Below are 18,996 nucleotides of genomic sequence, written 5' to 3' on the forward strand. Positions count from 1 at the left end.
AAAATGAATGGGGATTTTGAGTACTTATGTAGTAACAATCAAGAAGTGACAGATGCTTTGAGAATTTTCAGAATTTTTATTGAGGAAAAAAATATGTGAAAGTTATGCACCGCTTGTTACGCAAAGTGACGACCATCGCTACTTTACAAATCTCTAAGTACAGGGAACTTGCTGTGGTGCAGGATTTGATCCTGCACCCTCCCTGAAGCCCTCAGAAAATGAAGCCCGTTCCAGGGGCCGCTGCACCGCCCGGTGGTCGCAGGCCGCAGCCCCGCCGCTCCTCAGCGTCCTGGCGAGAGGAGAAGCACAGAGATGGCGCAGTACGCGAGGGCTTTGAGTAAGAGATGCTGTAAACGCGAAAACAACGTCTCTGAGGGAGGCTACTGGTGGGCTGGGAGCCCGGAGTTGCTTATGAGGACAGCTGTTCCAGCTTTTCCACATTCTTCTGGAACACGCGGGCCTCTGCGCGTGTTCGCGCAGCTGCCTGAGGCGGCATCGATCCCGCGCGGGAGCCGCGGGCGCATGCTCGGAGGCGGCCCCGCCGCTGCCTCCCGCCCGCCCTCCGGCGCAGGGAGCGCGGCTGCGCGCGCCGCCGGGACCCGGAAGCGGCGGAAGCGGGCGCGGGGCGCAGCGGCCTGCAGCGGCCCAGCGGGCCCGGGGAGCGCCCGGCGCCGCGCAGGTGCGTGGGGGCAGCGCGGGGCCGCCCCGCGAGGGGGGCGCGCCCGGGGGGGGAGGGGTGCGGCCATTTTGTGTCCCGCTCGGCGGGGCGTCGCGGTCGTCCCGGTAAAAGAGGCGGGCCCCAGGCGCCCTCTTTGCCCCCAAGCTCGGTGCTGCGGAGTGGGGAGGGCCACTATGGGCCGAGCCCGGGCTCCGCGGTGGGTTTGTTGGAACGGGAACAAAGGCCCCGGTGTTTCCCGAGGCCAAAGGGAGGCGGGGAGCCCGCCGCCGGCTTGACACGGGGTGGTGACAGGCGCGGGGAGCGGCCTGGGCCGGCCCCCACAGCCCTCCGCTGCTCTCTGCAGCCCTGCCAGCCTGGCAGGCCCAAGGGGGAGCGAGCCCCCGGGGAGCGAAAGGCAAGGCGAAGCTGCTCGGGGTGCTGAATGCAGCGTACAGCCATCGCGCCGTGTTCCCCACGCTGTCCGCGGCGGGGAGGAGAGCAAAAGCAGCCTCGGTCGCCGCTTTAGAGCTAATAATAGTCGGCGGCGGTTCCCTCGCTTGCAGCGTTACGTGGTGGCCTGGAGTGGGAAGCAGTGAGATTTTAAAAGTTCAGTAAATGCTTAAGGTATGCAGCGTAGATAAAACTGAAGTGGCATGCAAAAAGCACTCAACCCAGAAAAATTTACAGTTAAGTGCTAAATGCTGTTATTGTCATCATTCTTTTGTAGATTATGAAATTCATGTTCAGTGTTTTCTCAAGGAGGTCTGAAGCAGAAGCGAGTCCTCACGAGAATTTTTTTTCGATCACCTATGAAGCTCCTGATTTTAAAGTTGCACTTCTGCAATGAAGAAGAGGAGACGGCTCGCTGCAAATCTAAACGAAAAGGTTCATCTTGGCCATGAGAAAGATACTTCAGATCAGATTCTTGTAGTAGACTGTGCTCAAGAAATTGTTGCAAAGTCTGCAGAAATAGCCCCTGCAGATCAGCTCGAATCTTCCCAAGAATTTTCACCATCTTCGGAACAAAGGAAGTTACTGAGCTCCTTACAGTATAACAAAAATCTACTTAAATATCTGAATGATGATAGACAGAAGCGTCCATCATTTTGTGATTTGCTCATCATTGTAGAAGGAAAAGAATTTAGTGCTCACAAAGTTGTAGTAGCTGTTGGGAGTAGTTATTTTCATGCCTGTTTGAGCAAAAATCCAAGCACCGATGTTGTCACACTAGATCATGTAACTCATTCTGTCTTTCAGCACTTGCTTGAGTTTCTGTACACCTCTGAGTTCTTTGTGTATAAAAATGAAATTCCACTGGTGCTGGAAGCAGCAAAGTTTTTGGATATTATAGATGCAGTGAAGTTACTAAATAATGAAAGTGTTTCTAGCGTACAGTCTGATGTGGTAACTGATGTACCACCAGTAGAAACACTCAATGAACTGACTGGTAAACTGTTAAATAGTCATCAGTGCACTTTTTGTGGTCGAAATTTCTGTTACAAGAAGTCCTTAGAAAATCATTTGGCTAGAGCCCACAGATCCCTTTCGCTGGAAAGAAAACATGGGTTAAAAATGGTTGAGAAAGCAGGCTTTTCTACTAGGCGATCTACGAGAAACCGCAAATGTCCAGCTAAATTTGATAACAGTGACAGCGAAAGTGGTGATGCATCTGACAGCAATTTGGAAAAAGTTAGTTCTGACAAGGAAACATCTGATAGAAGTGAATTTGAAGACAGTGGAAGTGAAAGCAATGTTGATGAAGAAGGACAGGAGGAAGAAATGTCAGGTGAAGATTCAGACACTGAAGAGCAAAGTGAAAAGGAACATGATACTGAAGAGGGTTCTGAGACAGTTGATTCAGTGGGAAATATTCCTGAAGGCTTAGCTCCAGTTGTCATTCAGAGCGGTAGCAAAAAACTACTGCAGTGTCCCAAGTGTGACAAAAAATTTGATCGAATAGGTAAGAGCAAGTTAGGTAGTTCTTTCCTTTTTACCATACGGTGGTGCTATTTGTATGGGACATAAACTGAGGTGATGGTTTCTCTTTCTGAATGTGAGGATCAGAATTTCTGGATTGCCCTGTGAATCCAGTCATCTGCTAACTTTTAAAAATGTATTAAGTTGTTATTTGTGATGCAAACCAATTTCAGGAAATGAACTGAGGGCATTATTTGAAAAATCTGCAAATGCTAAATTTGTTTTTTTGTTTCACTGCTCTGGATTCTAGTTGTTAGCATGCTATATGCAAGCAGCTTTGAAAAGGGAGGGAAGTGTAGCAAGACATTAAAAGATAAGTTGCATGAAGTGTGAAACCTGTACTGTATTTTCTGCTAAGTTAACTTCAAGTAACGAGGCTGTTAATTTATTACTGTAAATTTATTACAAAGTTGAATTATGGTCATATAAGGTGGTAACGCTCTTTAGATCACATGCACTGGGAAAAAAACAGTTCCTTATAGTATTAGGATTCTTTTTTTTTTTTATAATAGCTGCATTGTGTCTTTTATCATTTTGAAATATATAAGTTTAAAAAATGGAGTAAGGTTGATGGTGCGTGTATTAGTTACTACTTAAAGCAGCATGTTTAGTTTGCTCTTGTTCAAAAAGTTGTTTGATATGACCCTCAGAACTGTTTTGCTTTCCTGACTTTTGCAAAAAAAAAAAAAAACACTATTATAATATTAAGATATAGTTATGAATTGGTTTAGTTTTTATGTACATCTTTTCATTTTAAATATACTTTATAAACGTTAATTAGTTGAGTTTATCAGGAGTCTTGTATGTAGTGTTAGCCACGTTTTACAGTTCATGCAGCTTTCAGTGGTGTAAGCAAGTAAAAATCTGAAGATCCATGTGGAAGGCACCCAGCCCTTGCTGACATTTGAGAGGGAGATTACAGAATGAAACCCCAAACAAGCATATAATAAGTGATAATCTGTTGTAGTTTATGCTAACGGATTTTTTTTCTGTTGTGTAGGCAAATATGAGAGCCATACACGTGTACACACGGGTGAGAAGCCTTTTGAATGTGATATATGTCATCAGCGCTACTCAACAAAGTCCAACCTGACAGTGCACAGAAAGAAACACTCTAGTGATACGGACTTCCATAAAAAGGAACACAAATGTCCTTACTGCAATAAGCTGCATGCAAGCAAGAAGACATTAGCAAAACACGTAAAGAGGCAAGTATGAGCAAGTTTGACTTACATTTCTGAAGAACTATTTTTTTTTTTACTTCAAAAGCTACGATAAATATAAGTATGCAAACAGTATGTTTTTGCTTTATTTCTATAACTGGTTTTAAGTAAGTATCTTTTCAAAGGACCTAGGGATTAGCAGTATGAACTAACTTGCCACATAGAGAATATGGGACTTGACTAAATAGCAGTTGCAGAGCAGTTCTGTAGTAGTTGTGCCGCAGGTTTTTGCTATCAATTTTCGAATGCTCACATTACCTATTGCAGTCGATCAGAACACAACAGTCTTAATAATTACCTATGTTTTTTTAATTTGAGGGAAGAATGAAAGATCTTTGGTTTTAGATGATAATGCTATACTGTTGATGATAATAGATAAACCATTTCTCTGCAGATTTAGGTGAATGAATTGTCTATGACAGTTGTAATTATAAGGTATTAGTAGTATTAGTATTTACATATCACTTTTCTCTCTTTCTTTGTAAATATCCGTAAAGCATTGTAGTTGAAACCGTCCTTTGTCTTAGCAACTATCGTATGAGGTTCTACAGGACTCTATAGTCAACATTGCTTTTCAGTTGTCTTTAGAATTGTTTAATTATCAGTGTTTTGTTCTGTTGTTTTGATGATCAACTTTCATGACACAAAGTTGAGAAATCGGTATATAGTATTTGAGTGATCTTCACAGAAAATTAGGAATACTTTCAGCCTCTGTCTTTCTTGTAGATTTCATCCAGAGAATGTACAAGAATTTCTTTCTATTAAAAAGACAAAGAGTGAAGGTTGGAAATGTGATGTAAGTATTATTTCAGTACTTTTATTTTTTTGTATCGATGCTGTGTTGTTTTGTGACCCGAATACTAAAGTGAAAATAATGTATGTGTTTCTATGAAATCTCAGTAAGCTTTGTAAGTTATACTATAAATTTCATTTTTATGCATGGATTTAAAGGCTGAATTTAATTTTTTAGGTACAGTTTGTGACTAAATAGACAGTACCAAGTTGAATTCTGAAATATTTTGAAGGCCCTATTATTTTGTGTGATTAGCTATTACTTTTATTAAAATACACTCATTTCCAGTGAGTGTCCTAACTTGAGTGTTAAGAATACTTTAAAAACAGAGTACTTGCTCTTCTATTAATTACACACTTCAAACAATGACCATAAAGTGTATGTTTTAGGAAGGCTTTGAAAATGTATGTTAAATATGAGACATTTTCACATTTAAGCTGCACACGTGTCAACAGAGTTGTAAATTTGTACTAAATTTTTCTGTAGAAGTAAAATTGTAGAATCGTTTCCTCATTTTTCCCAGGAGATTCTTATGTGTGAAATTACATCTACTGTAAAAAGAAGTGTGTAGAACTCCCATTCGTTATCAGTCTGCTGCCAAATAATGTTTTCAGGTTTAAAATGTATTTTTTGTTGTTGTGGTTTTTAATACAACCAGTATACTTTTTTTTTTCAAGGCAGCTGTTTTGTTTACGCTAACTGCTGTATGCCCCTATATGTCTAACATTAGTTATGTTACAGACATAAGTCTGTTGCATCGCATTGTGAAACATTAGGTGCTATAACATGATGTAGTTACTAGTCTTGCTTTGTTTATGAGCTTCGGTTTATGAACATGCATGAGGAAGCTGGGAGATATCAACTGCAGGAATTAGTGGTGTTCATTCTGCTGGTGATTGCACCATGGTTGGAGGTACTCCATAGTTGGTCAACTTCTGTTATCTTCCAGAAGAAGTTATGTTGAATGAACAGGTTACAGATTCCATTTGCTACTAAGTAAGAAGCACTTTAAGAGCAGGAATTAGTCATGCGCCATTGACATTCCTTTCTCAGAATACACTCTTAGCAGATTTGGTAAACTCTGATGTATGGGGTTTTTTATTTGTTCTTACGTGAAAATTTTAAGTTCATGTTAAGTAGAAATTTTTAAAAAGTAGGCTGCTGCTCTTGCATCTTTCTTCATGTGCTTGGAAAATGGACTTAGAGAATTGGAAAGTAGAGGTAGAATTTTGACTTATTGCAGTTAAAGTTCCAAAGCCTTAGAAGTTGTGACTTGGTTTTCAGGTTGTTTAACATGTTCTGAGGGCTGAGGTGTCACAGATGTAAGTTCCACGATTTCTTTAGCTTGTTGGTTTATGCTGTAATCCATGTGAGAACATCAGGAATTACTGCCTATACTTTATTTTAATCCTTGAGGGGTATGAACAAATTCACAGAAGCAGTTGTGTATTGATAATAAAGAAAAGCAAGAAGGCTGTTATGCTTTTCACAGCTATGGGATTTTCTTACACTTGTATTTAACATTAATATTTTTTTAACAAATAAAGCTGTTGCACTGGATTTTCTGAGGCTAAAAGTGTTATTCAGGTATGCTCTCAAAAATTGATTGCAAGATATAGCATAATGGGAGTTGGGTAAGGCTAAAATCAGCTGTTGTCATAAACAATGGCAACAGTTGCATGGGGAAATCTGTAAGCACCATGTTGATTTATGTTAGAATGTAGAACCCTTGTGATAGATTGTATAATACCTAGTTTAAATGCTTGAATTTGAGATGTGACATCAATTCTGTAACTGAACAGCATGCTTACTTTAGTGACAACTAATAATTCTTATTCCTATAGGCTTTGATTAATTAGAAAACAATCCTAAAGAGTCATGTTATTTTAAAGTTGCTAAAGTTCTGTACCCCTAATGTATGTTTTGGGGTTGGATTTCTTTGTTGGTATTTGCATTTTCTTTTTAAATACATGCTATCAGAAAATTTCCCAGTGGAAATAAGGGACAGGTATGATTCTAGTTCTACAGAACTTTTACCACTGTCATAGAATCATAGAATCACTTGGGTCAGAAGAGACCAAGATCATCTGGTTCCAACCCTCCTGCCATAAGCAGGGATGCCACCCACCAGATCAGGTTGGCCAAGGCCCCATCCAACCTGGCCCTGAACACATCCAGGGATGGGGCATCCACAACTTCTCTGGGCAATCTATTCCAGTGCCTCACCCTGTCCCACAGGCCTGTTTCAGCATTTAAAACCGATCCCAAACGGCTTGCTTTTGAAGGTTTATTTTCTCTTGAGTTACTATTTTGAAACACCCTAGGAAAAGAGTCTGTTAAGTGTTGGAGTCAGTAGAAAGAAGGGAGGGTGGAACATGTGGCTGCTCACAGCAGGTGCCAGTAGTTAGTTTGATTTAGGCTGCCATGGATCTGTATCCTAATTTATATAGTACAATCCACTAGGGTATATGTAGAACACAGGTTTTTCTGATGTTGACTGTAAGGCTTTACAAGTTTGGATGAAGTATGGCTTTGAGGAGTGCTTTTAATTTTAATTTTATATTGCTGCAGTGAGCAGGTGAACTAAACTGTTAAAGTTTATAAATAAAAAAATAAATAAATCTGGTTTTAACTGAAGTATCTTTGACATATTTTGTTATCATTTTAGATTTGTAAGAAGTCCTTCACTCGCAGACCTCATTTAGAAGAGCATATGATCCTTCATTCTCAGGATAAACCCTTTAAGTGTACCTACTGTGAAGAGCACTTTAAATCCCGCTTTGCAAGACTGAAACATCAAGAAAAATTCCATCTCGGTATAGAAACCTCCTTCTGACATGTAAACAATAGATTTAAAGTAAAACCTTCCCCTTGTATGTTGTGATCAGTTTGGTTTCTACTTAATACACTCCTACTTTTCCAATTCCTTCTCTTTTGAATTTTTCTTTGTAATTTTCTTTTCAGCTGTTTTTTTTTTTTGAGGCATTGTATCATATCTACATAAATGAAAAACTGGGGGAGAGGAAATTACATGTAGTTTCATTTTAAAACTATTTTGTATAAATTGTTCTCAACTGTGAAGTCAAATTCTACCTGAAGTTTTCCAAAGACCTTTTCCTTACTATCAAGTATTTATGGCACTTAGGAGCTAGGGAACAGATTGTTGATAGTAATGGAATTTTGGTTTTTGGAACCGTCTAAGCGGGCTTAAATATTTTGACTACTGATTCAAAATTTTTGTTTTGTGGTCATGACACATGACAAAATACCTGGCATTAGAAATTAAAGTATACTGACCATACTAAACATTTATCATTTGTTAGACAAAGGTTTTTGTTTGTTCATTTTGTAAATAGATCATTTTTTTCCACAGGTCAGTAATTTGTGCGTCTTATTTGGTTTAACTGACAGTCTGTGCATATCTGTTTCCTTGTAGGGCCTTTTCCCTGTGACATTTGTGGCCGTCAATTTAATGATACAGGAAATCTGAAACGCCATATAGAATGTACTCATGGAGGAAAGAGAAAATGGACGTGTTTCATCTGTGGAAAGTCTGTTAGGGAACGGTAAGAAATTTCACGACAGCTTAAATTTCAGTGTAACAGAGAAATACTTAGCGTGTTTTCTTTGATTCTGAGTATGTTTTAGCTTTGAGTTTTTAACATACAGGAAAAAATTTCAGAGGGGTAGTGTATCAAAAAGTAGTGTCAGAGCCACAGGTAACATGTAATTTTTTGAAGGACCTTTAAATGTAAGAGTAAGAACTGTAAGTAATTAGTTATGAGGCAGAATTATATTAAAATCGTCCTACCTCTACTTCACTCTAGTTGGGGTTCGTGTGTTGTGCCAGAACATGTTGCATTTATTCGAGAAAGAGCTTTCTGCTGTAGATGTTTTGGTAAATGCGCTGTTGAAGACAGGAATGTGAGGAACACTGGTGAGTGAGAATGACTAAGAAGGAATTGGACTTTTTACAAACACAGTTTCATGGAAGATGGAATAACACTTTGCTGCTTCTCTGAATGGAAGATGGAATAATACTTTGCTGCTGCTCCTCTGAGTTTAGAATACTGTTAACCTAACGTTTTGAACAATGGAAGTTCTAAATGTTTGCTAATAAATTCTATACTATTTTTCCACAAATATAATGTAGCATACATAAAATAGAAATAACATGTAAATACAAAATAAACTTCTAAATACAGCTCAGACCATTGGTAGCTAGAGCATAAAAAACTGTAGAAATTAGACACACCCATTTCTATTCTAGGTATACAAAGAAAAGAATATGAATTCTAAAAGGTTATTTACATGGCTTCAGTGCAGGTGTCTTGCGCTGCTCTATAAAGGGAGGGATATCTTTAAAGTTTTCCAAAAAGTGACTTTTATTCATGTTCTGAAACAATAATCCTTATTTTTTTCCTTTGGACAAAAGATATTTTTATTTGACAAAAGTCATTTCAATAAATGACTAAGATTCTGGGTAGTTCTACTTGTAGAATCTTTTGAAAGGGTTTATGCATCCTGTATTTTTTTATTTATTTATTCTCCCCCATCATAAAAGTAGACTTAATTTGTATATGTATGTACATGTGCATATATATAGCTCTATATATTTAAATATGCTCTGTGAAGAATTAAGTTAAATAGACTTCCATGATTTGGATTTCCTTCTGTTTTGACATTAAAGTCTGGCTTAAATATATATAGTAACAAAGAGATTATTACGTAGAAAATACTGTCAAAATTGGTGTTTTCTTTGTGTTCCCAGATATGTTAAACATACCTGTTCCCAGATATGTTAAAGTTCCCAGATATGTTAAATATCTGTTTAAATATCTGTTAAATTTAGATATCGGTTTAACATACCTGTTTCCAGATATGTTAAAGACCCAGCTGATTAAGTAAACAGTAGATAGGTTGTGGTACTACCTTTGAGTGTACATGTATGTGTTTGTATCTGCATAAATTGAGGCAGTTACTTGGATTCCTCAGTTATTTTGACCCATCAGAACTAAAGAGGCAGAAAATGATGGCCTATTTTACTTCCAAATGTCAGTGACACTGTGTGCTTAAAATTAAATTTTACTGCCTTTGTTAAACAGAACAACTTTGAAAGAACATCTGAGAATTCATAGTGGAGAGAAGCCTCATCTCTGCAGTATTTGTGGGCAGAGTTTTCGTCATGGAAGCTCTTACAGGTATGGAATTTTATTATATGCAATGCTGAAGTGTCTCACTTATTTGATGGTTTATATATATTCATTTTATCAACATAATTATTCAGAATGTATGTGTTTTGATTTATTGTAATTCTGGCAACATAAGTAAATGCTTTAAACATGATTAAATACTGAAAATATATTAATACGTGAGCAATCATTCATTTTTTAATTCAAGGCGTATTAGTGATTTCAACACAGAATCCTGTACGAATTTTGTATCAAAGTTGAATTTCTTGCACTCGTAAAAACTTCTGCATCTTTGATAATGAGAGGGAAAGTAAGTGGAGGACTAAAATATGATAAATTAATTTCGGATATGAGAGTTTATTATTTGTTGCTTTTTAAAAGCAGTTAAGAATACCTCAACTAGACGTTATTTCCTGACATTTATGAGAAGCATTTTCTGGTATTTTGCATTGAATTTGCCATACAGATTATGTTAGGAAAATTGCCTTTTATGGTTATGTTTACGACTATAAATTTGCTAATCTTGAGCAGTGACATGGAAGTAAACTTGTCTCCATTCTAACACAGACTTCATCTAAGAGTCCACCATGATGACAAGAGATATGAATGTGAAGAATGTGGGAAAACATTTATTCGGCATGACCATCTGACAAAACACAAAAAAATACACTCAGGTAGGTATTTTCTTTGAAAATAGGCTAAGCAAGAACTGATTTGATATAAGATCAAACAATTAGAGATTTTTTTCACTGTATATGTATGTGATGTGTCTCTTGCTATTTTTAAGGTCTCCTTCAGTAGCGTTAATCTTCTTACATGTTTTCAAGGTTTAAATGCTAAATGTTTCCTCCATGTTAACCTAGAAAGCTGAGGGACAGTCAAAAACATGTAACAGTGAATTGCTTTAAAATAAAAATTAAAAAAAAAAAAAAGCAAAAGTGAAAAAGGAGGATTTTTTTAATGAGTTCAGATTTCTTTTTTTAATAGCAATTGTGTGAAACATTAATATTACAACACAGAAGAAGCTGTCACAGTCTCTGTCAAAGTTTGTACACTGATCACTTTAATGTAAAAGTATCAAAGAGGTGTTTCTGAAGTTCTCTGGCATGGGGAAAGGGGGAAGAAAGGAGGGTGGTGGGAGTCAACCCTAAGAACAGCCAGATGAAGATGATCAGGAGGAAGAAAAAAAATCATAAAAACATCTTTGTGTTGCACTGAGAGTGGAAAGGTTTTGAAATGTGTAGGAAGAGCAAAGATTCACTAGGGACTTTTTCAGAACAGAATCCAAAGAGAACGTGACCTTCTAGGACGAAAAATTCTTTCTAGGCAGCATGAAAATATGAAAGTGATCAGAGTCTAAACTTCCTGAGCCTTCATTTTGAAGGACAGCTTCTTTCTTAGTGTTTGAAATCATGATGTCTGCTATAAAATAAAGAAATCTTTTTTGAAAACTCAAGTACAAAAAAAAAAATCCTCTTTTCTACTCTATTTGCTTTTTCCCCCCTCTAGAAAGTTACATTCTTTGACTGTCCACACTCCTCCTACTTACATGAGAAGAAACATTCTGCCACTTTGTGGAAGATCTCAAGATGACTAAAAAAGAATCAAGATTATTTTAAGCAGCAGCATAAAAGGAAAAGGTAACTATGTAAATCAGGATAATAATTTAAAAAAAAGTAATATGTTGCAATTTTAAGTTCTAAAAATTAGTAACTGGACATAATTGGTATGTTTAAATAAACTTCTCTTTTAAGCCTCTCAATTATTGAATGTTACCATGTTTCAGGTTGTAAAGAAAAGCGTAGATTCCTAAGTCATTAATTAGTACCTCTCATGCAGTGGGTGTCTGGGGAAGTGTCCTTTAACTCATTAAAATGATTCATGCATAGGAATGCATGAAGAGGCCAGTTACAGTCACAAATAACAAGTGGTTAAAACCTTTACTCTGGCAGGACCACTCTACTTCTTGAATTTTGTTCTTTGATAACAGAAAATCCTTTGGTATAAGCATTGCGTAAGCTGTGGAAGAGGTTGATTGGCTGGACTTTGTTTCTAAACGTTGATCTAGTGTGTGTTACAATTACAACTCTTAGACATAACATGGTAGCATGATTCCGAATCAAACATTCACCTAGTAAGTTCTGTAAGAGTTAACCAAAATTTATTGAATTTTGCCTTTAAAGGTGAAAAAGCACATCAGTGTGAAGAATGCGGAAAATGTTTTGGCCGTAGAGATCACCTCACTGTTCACTATAAAAGTGTTCATCTAGGAGAAAAAGTTTGGCAGAAGTAAGTATGGGTGTCATTTTTTTTAACTGCATAAAGCATGTTTGTACTATAACTGTTTTTTTTTTTTTTTAAGACTTGCACATTCGTGCAGAGTTCCAGTAGTCTTTGTGTACGTCATGTCTGTTACCTTAGTCCTTGGTAGACATACCATTGTGTTGGTTTGAAATGGATGTCAGAAAATTGCCTACACAATTTAAGCAAGATGTTTTCTTTGTAGCATAATAAAGTTAAAAAAAAAAAATGAAAAAAGATCAAATTTTAATCCTATAGAAGTCTATCAATTAGTAGCTGTCTCAGTGTTGTTCTAAATGGGTGGTTTGTTGTAATATTTCTTACTGTTGTTGCATACTAATTAAGACAATTATTAAGACATAATTTAAGCATTGTGAGAACTCTCCCACACTTACCTATTTTCAGAAGCTGGTAGTAGATTAGTAGCTTTGAAAGGAGATAAAAACTTTTAAAAATCTAGGTATGTCTATAAATTGAAAATACAATAAGTTTTTAAATTACTGAGTTCCAAAAATGAGCCGTTCAGAGATTTTCAAATTAACTGAGACCTAATTGTTTTTCAAACAATATACTTCAGCTGTTTGTACTCAGCACTTGTGTAGAAGCCATTATAAACTTGTCTGTGTTGGAAGCACAATGCAGTGTCTGTTTATTGTATGTTTGTTTTTTTGTTGTTTTCTTGGTAACCAGTAGTTTAAACTATTCTTGGTACTTAGTTTATGGCATACTTCAACCAGAATGAAAGTCCCTTGTGGATGTTGGTCAAAAATGTTTTGGGGAAGGATACATTTGGGGTCAGAAAAGAAATTTTAGTGGTGTTTGCTCTTTGAAAGATAATTGTCAGTCCCAGCAGAGAATAAGTTCTAGTATAGAGAAGAATCCAATTGGTCTTACTGTTACGTAGATGATGGGAAGTATGAATGTAAGTGAGGAAATTTGGAAAGTTTGATATTCGACTATTTTGCAGTTAAAGATTTCAAAAAGGACTATGTATGTAGCTTAATTGTTTGTTGTTTTAGAAAAAAAATCTAACATGAAATGTGTTTTCTTCTTTAAAGATATAAAGCAACATTTCACCAGTGTGAAGTCTGTAAGAAAGTTTTTAAAGGGAAATCGAGTTTGGAAATGCATTTTAGGACACATTCAGGTAAAAAAAAATGCACAGGAATGTATACTTTTGCATCAGACTTGATGCTGTTATTTAATCTATTATGGTTGAGCATTCAGGGTAAGAGTAGCAGGATATGGCAAGCCTTTTTATTCTTGTTTATGTATGTTGGCCCTTCCTGAATACTACCTTCTGGGTGTGTAAGTTGAAGTACTGAGAATCCTTAGCAATCCTTGGCTTATGGTATACTCTCTATACCTCTTCCTTTAATTTACTGTTGTATATTCTTGCCAAACTTACCCAGATCACCGAATCAGTTTTGTTGTCCAGAGAAGACGACATTTCAACTGGTAATCTGAACAAGGATTTGAAAGCCATTTGGAAAGGTTTATGTCTATATGTTTGGCTTTATGTTAAAGAAATTCATTGTCCTTTCAAAATGTGAAGTGCAAATTAAGCTTATTTAATAACAGTGCTATAACAGTTGAAAGATTGTGGGTTTTTTATTTGGTTTATATCTGATTATATCTTTACGTGTATGGAAAACCTATGTATTGGGATAATTGTTGGTAAGGAGAAGAGTTTGCCGATATAATTTCTAAACTTCTGATGGCTCTCTTAGTTCCTAAATTATTGTTAAACGTATGCTCCTTGTTTTCAGTGCACTCATTTTACACTAGGTTTATGTGCCATAATCCATGCATCTATTTGCAAGTTTATGTGTGAAATAATGTTACTCAGAATAACTTTAAATCTCTTCTGCACCTTTCTAGGTGAGAAACCATACAAGTGTCAAATCTGTAATCAGTCTTTTAGAATTAAGAAGACATTAACAAAACACATGGTTATTCATTCAGATGCTCGACCTTTTAATTGCCAACACTGCAATGCAACGTTTAAACGAAAAGACAAGCTGAAATATCATATTGATCATGTTCATGGAACAAAGGCTGCAGAAGAGGCATTGACATCTTCTTCAGAGGAAAAGCTAGTCTCCTTACCAGTACAGTACACCTCTGATGACAAAGTTTATCAAACTGAGGCTAAACAGTATGTGGAACAGTCCAAAACATATCAGTCTGAAGCCAAAACTTTGTTACAGAATGTACCTACGGAAGTATGTGTGCCAGTGACTCTGGTACCAGTTCAGATGTCTGATCCTCAAGCTGACCTAGTACAGCATACGACTCATTCACATGGCATTCTTCCTCCGCAGCCTGAGCAGGCAGATTATCAACGAGCAGCAGATCTGTCATTTCTAGAGAAATATACTCTTACTCCACAACCTGCAAATATTGTTCATCCTGTAAGGCCTGAGCAAATGTTGGATCCTAGAGACCAGTCATATCTTGGAACTTTACTGGGGCTGGATACAGCTCCTACTGTACAGAATATTTCAAATAATGAACATTCATGATCAGAGCATAACATTCCACCTAATTTACTGAGCCATTAGCCAACAGAAGGCTGATATGGCAATTAAGATTTCTATTTTATATTTTATTTGGACTCATGAGTCTTCTGCATAGTTTTTGGAAAAACAGGTTTGTTTACATAATATTTGAACATTTAGGCACACTGATGCATACTGAGAGAGTGTTTCTTGTGATTTTAAGAGTTTATAAAAATCTTATAGATGGTCTTTTAGAAATTATGCTCTGAAATATCTTTTAAGGATGGTTGCTGAAAAAATATAGTTACTTATCTGACTATTAATTTAAAAAATCGTTTGCCTTTTTGTATCTCACGATGAGTTAATATTACATGTGTAATAGAAATCATACTGGAAGAATAAGGACTATATCAGATTCATTAGAAGCGGTAAGGGTAGGCAGGGGTACAAAACACAAACTTCAAATTATGCTTCACATATGAATTAAGATTGAACCCTCAGGCATTTTTGGAGGGTTTTCAAATCTCTGGTTTTAAAGATTCTGGAGCCACGTTAGTGGATATGGGAATGAGATAATTCTGAAAAGCAATTCAGTTATTCCATTAACACACAAAAGGGGGAACTGTAGAGAACCCCCTAAGAATAATTAGGCTACCTAAATAAGGCATCTTACTTCTTTCTTGGTCTTTAATACTGAATTATATGGGAAGATGTAGACAATGCTATTGTCTAATTTTCTACAGTTAGTCCTATATAATTGTAGTATGCATTTTTTCTTGCTTTTTTATACATATTTGTCTTCTAAAGTGTGCCCCACACTCTAACTCTGAAAGAAATGTTACATAACCTATGATCAGTCATAAACAATTGGCATGGTTTATCCTTGTTAGAGCATAAATTGTACTAGTGTCCCCCAATAGTATGCTTGTTTTCAAGCTGTCTGTGATGAAGAATAAATTTAAAGGCAATTATTTCTAGAACAGCACTCAACCTTTATTTAAAAAAGAAATAATCAGTAATTATAAATCTCTTGTGAGTTGCTAACAAAATTGATTTTTCACTTGTACTGTTTATAAACCGAAGTCAAGCTCTTGAGTGTTCTATGTCTTTAGTTATTTTTTTTATTTACTAGAAATAAGGTTTAAAAATCCATTTTGAACTACAAGTCTAGTGTAACTTACCATGAAATATAATTTAAGCTCATCAGGCTATTTTAAATCTAATTTAAAAATTACACTTCCATGTTTGTTTTGCGAAGATCATGCCAAAGAAGGTATCTGAAGTCATTTTATAATCTTTATTATTCCTCACAAGAATTACATTCTAAGGCAAAATTTTCTCCATTTTCCCTAGAAATCTGCTATTCTTAAATTATTATTTTAAAGTAACTTTAAAATGGGAAACTGGATGTATGTATATTATTGTAACTATTGAATTTATCCACTGACCTGAACACCACTGATCTGTCATGAAAAGCTCTTTTATCATCCCAGTTCTGTAAACTCTAAATAACACTGAACGTGTTAAATACTATTCATATACTTTGTTGTTAGATTCTTTTAATCCTCATCTACTTCACTGTTCAGTGGTTTGCAGGAGAGGGGCCAGAACTGTCCCAATGTTCATACTTTGAAGCTTGTGCCCTATTGGATTCTTGACACACCAAAGATTTCTGTTAGCTGTTAAATAGTGGCAGAGTTGTAGAATTTTAAGTGTTACCGATATTTAAATAGGACTTAGCCAAAGAAGCACATAGAAGTCCTAAACTTTAAAAGTTCAGTTTCTGAAACAGGACTGCATATGTTTAACTGTTCTATGTTTGTATCTATAAAGTAAAATTTAGAGCTGTGCTTTGGGAATGTTCAGACTGACATGCTGTAAATACGTCTGGTAAGAAGCTGAATACTAGCGATTACACAGCAATAATGAGGCCTTTGAATGCCACCTTCCAAAAGGACACTATCAAGTACTATCCTTCCTGCTTTCGAACTCCACCTCTATCTCATTTCAAAAATAAAACCGTTTCTGTCATCTTTACACTCCATGGCTTGAAAATTGCTGTTTTATGTGTAGTTTTCAAGTTAACATGTATGTATCATATCCATATTACCATGAGGACGTGAAACATGATTTCCAACATCTGTAACAGTACAATTAAAAATAAACTCATCAGTGGGGTCAGTGCAGTTCTCAGACTACAAAGCCTAACCCTTTGTTATTTCTTGTCTTTTCTGTCCTACAATAGAAGTAAGTATTGTAGGATTTTGATAAAACAGTGGCTTAAGTAGTTGATAACTACTTTTTCTTGTAAGGTCCAGTCCTTTTGCTAGGCAGTCTAGTAAAATACTAAAACAGAATTCAGAGCACATTTACTTGATAATGTCCTTTTTAAAATTCTTTCATGACTGTGCCTTTTATGTATATTCTGAATAGTGGCTTTGTGTCTAGTTCAGTTGATTATTCAGAAAGAGTTAAGGTCAGTATCTTCCAGAGGACTTCATGTTTTTGGGTGCCCAACAAGAAATAGACTTTAAAAGGACTTGTTTTTCAGAAGAAAAAAAAAGAGCTCTAATCTTTGCTGTTTGGGTGACCAGAATTACTAGTCATTCCTGAAAAAAATTACCTACTATTTCTTTGGTGATCTTTTATTTGCAGATGGCAGATTCATGTTTTTACCTGCTGGTCAGGCTGGATCATTGCCAGTTGACAATGAAAGAAAATAGGAAAGCTTATGTACTAGATACATAGTTGTTTTTTTTTGTCTGTTTTTTGTTTTAATATCACAAGCCGTAATTTATGGCTTTGCATCTATTTAAATTCATATATGAGCTAAGCACATTTTCATGGACTGGTACTTCATTTGGTAGGTAGAAGTAGCTAATCTCTGCTTGACGGAGGATGGTTCCTCTTAGGTGTACTGGCGTTGAAGGACAGATCTGAACCTCGCAGCTGCATGGGTCAAAACTCCTTAGGTGTCTCGTACCTCCATTTTAATATGTGTGTACTCATTCAATAGTGCATGTCCTGTTAACCTGGGGGGCATTTTTACAATAAAGGCTGTGTTGTTTTTGGCAGTAATTGACTCAGCTGGCTGGTTTTTGCCAAAGAGGGGAAGAAGCAGGTGTCTCTCAAAATGTCTCTAAAGATTGATCAGTGGCACATTGTAAAATGTTGGTCTTTTCCACATGCTGACCTTTGAGGAGAGGCATAGAAAGTCCGTGTTGGTACTGTAAACTGCTGCGTAGTTCTGAGAACTTCCTGCACTCATTCTGTAAACATTGAATTCCTTGGATTTTGCTAAACAATTTTAGTAATTTCTCGTTGTTGACTGGATTACTGCCCTTATTTCTTTAAATGGATTTTATATTCAGTTTTATTTATTTATACTGGAATTTCCTCCTTGAGCACTGACACTTTTCTACAGAGGTATGGCTGTAATGGATTCTTTTTATTCTGAACATCAGTAATTATAATGATGATGATACACCTTTTGTAAGGTTGGGGTTTCCTTAAAACATATAGTGTTACTTTAGCCTGAATTGTAATTTGGGTAATTATTTTTGAAGATGGGTCAGGTCAAAACACAATGACAGAGGATTTATTTGCTGTCAACAAAGTGCTAAGCTCATTTTCATAGTAACAGATGTGAAAGTATTCAGAATACTGAAGAATGCTTCAAAGGAGTCACATTGTGTAACATGCTTGATCAAATGTTGAATGTTGTTGAGTGATAAGGAATAAATGACCCTTAAGTTTGTTTAAAAAGTAAGAATAATAATTTCTTTGTAAAAACTCATGGAAAGAAATATTACAATTCTGAGAAGGATGTTGCAGATGAATGATTTTTTTTTTCCCCTTAACCAAAAAGATGTGTTTTTTTTCTCTTTTTCTGTACTGAGCATACATGCTTACTAGATTCCAGGCTGCATGTTCTTCATATGACTTAAGGGAAGTCATTTTTTTTTCCCAGTATCATCTCCCAGTGATATGCATTGAAGAAGAATACTTGCAGAATATAGTGCAGGGCAGTCACAGTGTTTAAGCCCATAAGGATCTTTTTCATAGTTTGTAAGAAATGTTTTGGCTTAAAATGATTTGAAGCATTAAAGATGGTAGTAATGGCATATTTTTTTGAATCCTCCATTACCATTTTGGTCATGTTTAAATGTCAGTCGTTTTTTATGAAACAATAAGGTGAAATAAACTCCATATTTTGTCACTGGTATATGAAATACTGTGTTTTAAATGTGGTCTGTGTAGGTTGATATTTTAGGTGGAAGACTTTAAGTACAGTCGTCTTTTTAGGAGAAATTCTTTGCTGTAAGAAAAAGTTAGGAAGTGTACTGTAAAC

The 18,996-nt window shown here is 36.3% G+C and overlaps 1 protein-coding gene across 3 annotated transcripts; it reads left to right on the plus strand.

The window, feature by feature from the left end:
* The first annotated feature begins 576 nt into the window (after window positions 1-576).
* ZBTB41 (zinc finger and BTB domain containing 41) lies at window positions 577-17,715 on the plus strand. 3 transcript variants are annotated; one of them, XM_035537267.2, is made up of 11 exons: window positions 577-679; window positions 1,386-2,618; window positions 3,636-3,843; window positions 4,585-4,654; window positions 7,320-7,467; window positions 8,088-8,217; window positions 9,757-9,852; window positions 10,411-10,517; window positions 12,027-12,132; window positions 13,203-13,291; window positions 14,026-17,715. In XM_035537267.2, exons 2-11 carry the CDS (start codon window positions 1,502-1,504, stop codon window positions 14,667-14,669), a joined length of 2,715 nt encoding a protein of 904 aa, XP_035393160.1. In that variant the 5' UTR covers window positions 577-679; window positions 1,386-1,501; the 3' UTR covers window positions 14,670-17,715. The 3 variants fall into 3 exon arrangements, with proteins under 3 accessions (XP_035393160.1, XP_035393162.1, XP_035393161.1); XM_035537269.2 differs by having other exon boundaries at window positions 584-679; window positions 14,110-17,715; XM_035537268.2 differs by lacking the exon at window positions 577-679 and adding an exon at window positions 740-1,282.
* The last annotated feature ends 1,281 nt before the right edge of the window (window positions 17,716-18,996 follow it).

Source organism: Cygnus atratus, chromosome 8, assembly GCF_013377495.2.
Source record: "Cygnus atratus isolate AKBS03 ecotype Queensland, Australia chromosome 8, CAtr_DNAZoo_HiC_assembly, whole genome shotgun sequence".
Taxonomy (NCBI): domain Eukaryota; kingdom Metazoa; phylum Chordata; class Aves; order Anseriformes; family Anatidae; genus Cygnus; species Cygnus atratus.

What these genes read in the sequence shown, in the direction of transcription:
- ZBTB41 (XM_035537267.2), top strand. Translation starts at nt 1,502, where the DNA reads ATGAAGAAGAGGAGACGGCTCGCTGCAAATCTAAACGAAAAGGTTCAT. An exon ending in GTGAAGGTTGGAAATGTGAT is followed by an intron (nt 4,655 to 7,319) that starts GTAAGTATTATT and finishes TTATCATTTTAG; the next exon opens with ATTTGTAAGAAGTCCTTCAC. An exon ending in ACACAAAAAAATACACTCAG is followed by an intron (nt 10,518 to 12,026) that starts GTAGGTATTTTC and finishes TTGCCTTTAAAG; the next exon opens with GTGAAAAAGCACATCAGTGT.